We start from the raw sequence: 6,322 nt of genomic DNA, 5'->3' as shown, positions 1-6,322 counted from the left end.
GAAAATGACAGTATCCACAAGAGAAGAGGAGATGAACTGATTGTTTCTTGGAATTCAACTGCAGCTTTTTCCCTCTCTTGCTTTAGGGCAGAATTTTAAATCACAGGTCTTATTTCTACAAAACTGACACCTCTCTCTGTTTCACTGCATTTCTTTTAATGACATTCTGTTTTCGGAATAATAAAAAGGGAAGAAAGAAAGAAAAAATAAACCTGTGGCGTTACCATGCAAACCAGCCTGCAATCTCAATGTTGGAAGTAGAATCCAAGACATCCCACAACTTGTGTGTTGATCATTTTCACCTCAACAAAAAGGGCGTTTAATATGCTGTTTTTGATGATCTTCATCATCTGCATCTGAAAATAGGGGGAAACGTATAAGAACGGTGGGATTCCCTAACTTGCTTAGGGAATATAAATGTGAAAAAATAGTCACAGATTTGTTTGATTTAGTTACTTGAACGCAACACCAAGCTTTAAGAGACCACACTTTAACTATTCACCTTAAAAAAACAAAAAAAAAAACACAAGCCACGACGTCAGAAGCCAAAGGAATAGATTTTGATGAGAAGATATTTTGTAAAATTCCATCTGAGCAATCAAAATCCAGAAATGAACGCTCTCATATGTGTACACAGGCAAATATAGAAGCTAACCTGTTCGCTGGTGTCCGATTTTGGTGTTTTCCTGTACATAAAGACAATTACATCATAAACTGGTAACCTAAACGTGCAAATTGGCGCATTAAAAATAACCAGATTGCAGGAAATTAAGTCTTTGATGCTCAAAATTATCCGGGGGAGGATTTCCCCGGATAATTCTGAAAGCCGTGTAAATTTGTCCACCCCCATTTAATGTCGCATCCAATGCACAAATGAAACCTATGCACACATATATCTAAGTAACTTGCAAGTCACAATCACCTATTTACATCTTAGTAATTTCACCAAAATATGGGTGCATTTTCTACAATGTGTCAGTGAACTCGAAAAGAGTATCTGCTCCTGAGCTGAGGCTTATTTGTTGCCTTGGGAGACGGGCAAAAAGAAAAGGTAGGCCCAGTGAACGAGCAAGACGATATTTATGGCTACGTAACGCCCTCTGGTGGGGACTCGCTTGTCGACAAGGGTAATGTCCCAATCCCGTGAACATCACATGAAAATTTTTCCGCAAAGTGAAAAAGTTGAACTTTCCAGTGAAGTTGAGATAGCAGTGGAGATAACACAGACATTTACCGCTTCTACTGAAAGAGCACAATAAAGCTTTCTATAATATTACCACAATAAAACAATTGCTTATGGCAGTTATCTTATCAGCTCGTCATATGAAGTCTCCTGTGTTGTGCACAATGGATCGTGACACCGGGTTCAGAATCATACGACCACAGATATTAAACGGTAAAAAAATCCACAGGGGACTTTTTGGAGAATGCTTGGTTACACAACAGTCTACATATAAATAGCCTACCACATACAAAAGTAGGAGGTCTGTTTTTTTAAAAAAAAATCATATATGCAATGAAAATGTTCATCTTTAGTGCATAATTTGAAGTTATTGGGTTATTTAGCAGTTATTACTCACTGATTTTCATTCATGTCACAAAAAGGAGAGAAATGACAACATGAAAGCAGATAAAAATATGAAAATGTGTTTTTATGTTTGCTTGTCTTTGTTCATATTTCTCCTGTGGTTTGGGTACTGTCATGGTGAGTTTCATCCCGTAATGGCAGGGAAAACTGTTCATTTTAGTATGTGAGTGTGTAGATCATGAGTTTGTTTTGTTCTCACTATTAGGGCTGTGCACGCAGATAGAATCTGAAACACATAACCTGTGAAAATAAAGAAGAAAGAACACTATTCTGATGTAAAAGTGGGCATACAGGTTTACAGCCCCACAGGCCATAATTATTTCAGTTTTACATCACTAAAGTCTGCAGGCTGTAGGCTAGATACTGTTAATCCCATTCAAAGTCTTATTTTTCATGGTAGAGTGCATAACCTCCCCCACCCCCATCCCCTGAAGTGAGGTGGAGCAGCATGTGACTGCCTCTACAAAAAAAAAACTGGTGGGGGTAATGGGCGAGGATTTAAGCCAAGAATTCATAACAGTTCTGGTTAATTTCCTGGTCTTGGTCTAACGTGAAAGATTGCTGTAATGTGGTCTCTGGAAATCATTTGTTTTCTTCTGTGTTTTGTACCCAGTTATCAACAGTTCCCCCGCTTGTGCGCAACTGAGGAAGCCCTGCGCACCAAGGAGTGCTGCCCGCCTTGGGAAGGAGACGGCTCAGCCTGCGGTGCCAGCTCGGGCAGGGGCACCTGCGAGGATGTGGTGGTCTCTGCGCAGCCCGACGGGCCGCAGTACCCCTTCTCGGGATTGGACGACAGAGAGAAGTGGCCCTTGGTTTTCTACAACCGCACATGCCAGTGTACTGACAACTTTATGGGTTTTAACTGCGGGGACTGCATTTTTGGCTACTTTGGTGAGAACTGTAATGAGAGGAGAGAGTCTCTGAGGAGGAATATATTTCACCTGTCCAGGGCGGAAAGACTCAAACTCGTGTCCTACTTGAACCTGGCCAAGCAGACAATTAGCAGGGACTATGTTGTGGTGACGGGAACCTACAGGGAGATGCAAAACGGAACCAACCCGATGTTTGCCGAAGTGTCTGTGTATGACGTGTTTGTGTGGATGCATTACTACGTGTCCCGGAATGCGCTCTTAGGTGGGCCGGGGAATGTGTGGACCGATGTGGACTTTGCCCACTGGGCGCCCGCATTTCTCCCGTGGCACCGAGCATACTTGTTGCACTGGGAGCACGAGATCAGGAAGCTGACTGGAGACACGAGTTTCACCATCCCGTACTGGGACTGGAGGGATGCCCAGGGCTGTGACGTGTGCACAGACGAGCTGATGGGGGACCGGAGCACACAGGATCCCAGTCTTATCAGCCCCGGCTCGGTCTTCTCATCCTGGACGGTAAACGCGTTCACTTGCTCTCACTTAATTAAAGACGAGACAACCTTTCTTTACGCATACGGCAATTTTTTTAAACATAAAATATACAATAATCAACTATACAACAACTGCAATAATACAATACTGCTTTTGCAGTCAGCTTTTGGTCTCATACAGTCAACTCGGAGCAGGACTATTTTCAAAGTGTTCTAATTTCAAACACATTTTCTTTGCATGCTCTGTACTGTTTACTGTCTGTCTGCATCCACAGGTCCTGTGCTCCCAAGCCCAAGACTACAGTGCCAGAGGTGTGCTGTGCGATGCTACAGAAGAAGGGCCCCTGCGTCGTAACCCTGGAAACCACAATCGCAATTTAGTGGAACGACTACCAACTTCAGATGATGTGGAGTTCACGCTGAGCCTGACCAACTATGACACCGGACCAATGGACCGCGGTGCCAACATGAGCTTCAGAAACACTCTGGAAGGTCAGATAAGCCTGACCACATATACAAACCCAGACTGCAATTTACCTCTCTGCACTATTTTTCACTATCACTCATACAGTCTTTGCTTTTACTGCGTTATTTTGATTCTCTGCCTGTCTCTGGGCACCTGAAATGTGTAGGCTGCCCTCGATTTCTTTGGTTATTTGCAGTTCATTTTGAGGCCTTTGAACTGATTTTTGCACATACAGTGAAAATGAAATTTGGTTAAAATTAACCTCAAATTGGGGTCTCCAGTGTTAAAATTCACTCAGTAAAGTGCATCACAAAACCCCCCCAAAAACTAGCCCTTCTTGGGTTTACTAACATATAATACCTGTGTAGGATTAAAGTACCTTCAGGATTACAGCAGTGTTTTGCACAAATTCAGCTGTCATAGAAAGAAAGGGACTACTCGATAAACATTTACAGAAATGTGACAAAATAAAGGACAAGTTTATCAGGTTGTTCGGACATGATGTTCCACCCAAACTGCATCAGTAACTTTGACTGTAAAAGCATCTTGAACCTTACTAGAAGGGATGGAAAGATATTCCCTTAATGAGCGTTTATGGTGATAACATAAAGCTCTGTCTGGCAGATTGGTCCAAAATCCTCAATAGCTGTGCAGTTGTGTTGAGAGCTGTTCCCTGCAAGGGCCACACCATATGATTTACATCATTTTCATACTTGCCGAACTAGTCAGTGAGCCCACATAGATCATGGAGAGTGCATTGTCATCCTCTCTTTTAAAATGTTTCATAAAATGTGATAACTCAGAACAGTTTATCACTGTTTTGCAGTGATCCTTCCTCTTAAGGAGACAAGTGGATAGACAAACAGATCCACAGGGCTTAAGGTTTAAAATTTATCCGTAAATGTCCTTTGACTGGAGCTGTATAGCTATATAGCTATAGCTACATTTTCAGACTTCTGCATTGAAGTGACATGACTTATGTAAATAAAAACAGAATTAAATTTTGTGTAACATCAAAAACCCAACTACATGCTACTATGTTTGTCAAGCTGATGAGACACTTTTCATTTTATAGGATTTGGAGACCCTCAGACGGGGTTGGGAAACAGTTCTCGTTTGGGCATGCATGCTGCTCTACACGTGTACATGAACGGATCCATGTCTTCAGTGCAGGGCTCCGCGAACGATCCCATATTTCTGCTTCATCATGCGTTTGTTGACTGGTGAGAGACAGAAACACCTTAAAAACACAGAAAACCGTACATTTGCACTCAATGCTTGAACTTAACACTGGTACTGTATTTGTTTTTGTCCCTGTTAGCCTTTATGAGCAGTGGCTCAGGAGGCACAGACCATCTCCATCCCAGTATCCGGAGTCAAATGCTCCTATAGGGCACAACAGCGAATACCACATGGCACCAATCCTACCTCTGCACAGGAACAGAGACTTCTTCATTTCCAGCAAAGACCTGGGATATGAATACACCCACCTGCTAGATGCTAGTGAGTTACCTTATGATCGCCTATGCCAGTCCCTTCTTCTTCTTATTCTTCTCGTCTCCACTCATTGAATTTTGCCCTTAGGGGCTTAGGTCATTTACTTATCTTGGTTTATTGAAACCTAAAAAGTAAACTCTACTGTTTTGCCTACTTTGACATAACCAGCTATGTCCTCTTTGCAGGTCAAAAGCTAGCAGAATCATTGCACCCTTCCCTCGACGAGTTGCGGGACGTGTGGCCGTGGCTGCTTCTTGCAGGGCTTTGTGGAGGAATTTTGACAATAGCCATAGCTGCTGCGGTCGTAACTACAAAACGATGGTACAAAGGATCATCCTGGTTGCGTGCTAGACGCTGGAAACATGCATTTGCTCTCCCTGAAAGACAACCACTTATCCGGAGCAATGAAATAGAGGAAACCAACCAACATAACTACCAAACAACTATGTGAAGGCAAAGCCTGTCTAGCTTAGCCTTATCGATCTATGAATTTTAATATAAAAGCACTGTGAATTTTTACTTTGAACTATATGCTAACTAAAAACAACTTCTATGATATCTGATATTTCCAATATATTTAACTGTATTACAAGTGGGAATAAAAACCTGTGCATGCAGTAACTTTCGAAAATGGATTATGGGCCATGTTAAGCTTTAAACATGTTCCTCCTACAACTGGTATCTTGTCAAACTCTACCAAGAAGATCATTTCTGACATGGTCTTTACAACGTTTATGGATTTTTTCAAGGGACTGTTCCACAGTGACTCGTCACATTTATTCTCTAGATTTCATACAGTTTAGTTGATTACCTTGAAAATCAGGTCTGGAGTGTGTTGCGTCAGCCATATGTACACAAACATTTATTATGGTTTATTAAAAGCATGTCATGTGCATATATACACAACTGCAATTCAGAGTAAAGAGAAAAGCGTTTCGTCAGAGCCTTTTTTTTTTCCTTGTTATGTTTATGTGGGAGTTGACTGAACCACATTTTGATTAATGTTTGAATTGATTCATGTTTGTAATGTGAAAAATGTTTTTTGGAAGAGAGAGAGAAAAAGTTTTATCTGCTTAAAAGTGAAGAACCGAGACTTCAACAGCAACGGGATTAGGTTCAGATTTCTAACCTATGACGAATGCAATAGATTAAAAAAAAACACAGTGACATTTGTAAAAGTCCTTGCAATTCCAAAAGTCGATGCAGTTCAAAAGCTTCTTTTGAAAGGTCACACCTACTTTTATCTAAAAAAAAAAAAAGCCATTCAGCTTCCCATACTCGTTCACTCATGAAAGAGCGTGAGATTAAAACAAAACCCTGTTCTGCATATGTTATACACCCATACGCCAATTTATTAGGTACACCTATTCAGTTTCTTGGCAACGCTAATATCTAATCAGCCAATCAC

The 6,322-nt window shown here is 41.3% G+C and overlaps 1 protein-coding gene across 1 annotated transcript; it reads left to right on the top strand.

Moving 5' to 3' along the window:
* The first annotated feature begins 2,077 nt into the window (after positions 1 to 2,077).
* LOC120733925 (tyrosinase-like) lies at positions 2,078 to 5,855 on the top strand. The gene is made up of 5 exons (XM_040032450.1): positions 2,078 to 2,976; positions 3,227 to 3,443; positions 4,493 to 4,640; positions 4,739 to 4,920; positions 5,100 to 5,855. The coding sequence occupies exons 1-5, from the start codon at positions 2,155 to 2,157 to the stop codon at positions 5,363 to 5,365; spliced, it is 1,635 nt and encodes a 544-aa protein (XP_039888384.1). The 5' UTR covers positions 2,078 to 2,154; the 3' UTR covers positions 5,366 to 5,855.
* The last annotated feature ends 467 nt before the right edge of the window (positions 5,856 to 6,322 follow it).

Source organism: Simochromis diagramma, unplaced genomic scaffold (assembly GCF_900408965.1).
Source record: "Simochromis diagramma unplaced genomic scaffold, fSimDia1.1 OVJJ01000216.1, whole genome shotgun sequence".
NCBI lineage: Eukaryota > Metazoa > Chordata > Actinopteri > Cichliformes > Cichlidae > Simochromis > Simochromis diagramma.
The sequence above is the reverse complement of the archived record's forward strand: the minus strand, read 5'-3'. Positions and strand labels throughout refer to the sequence as shown.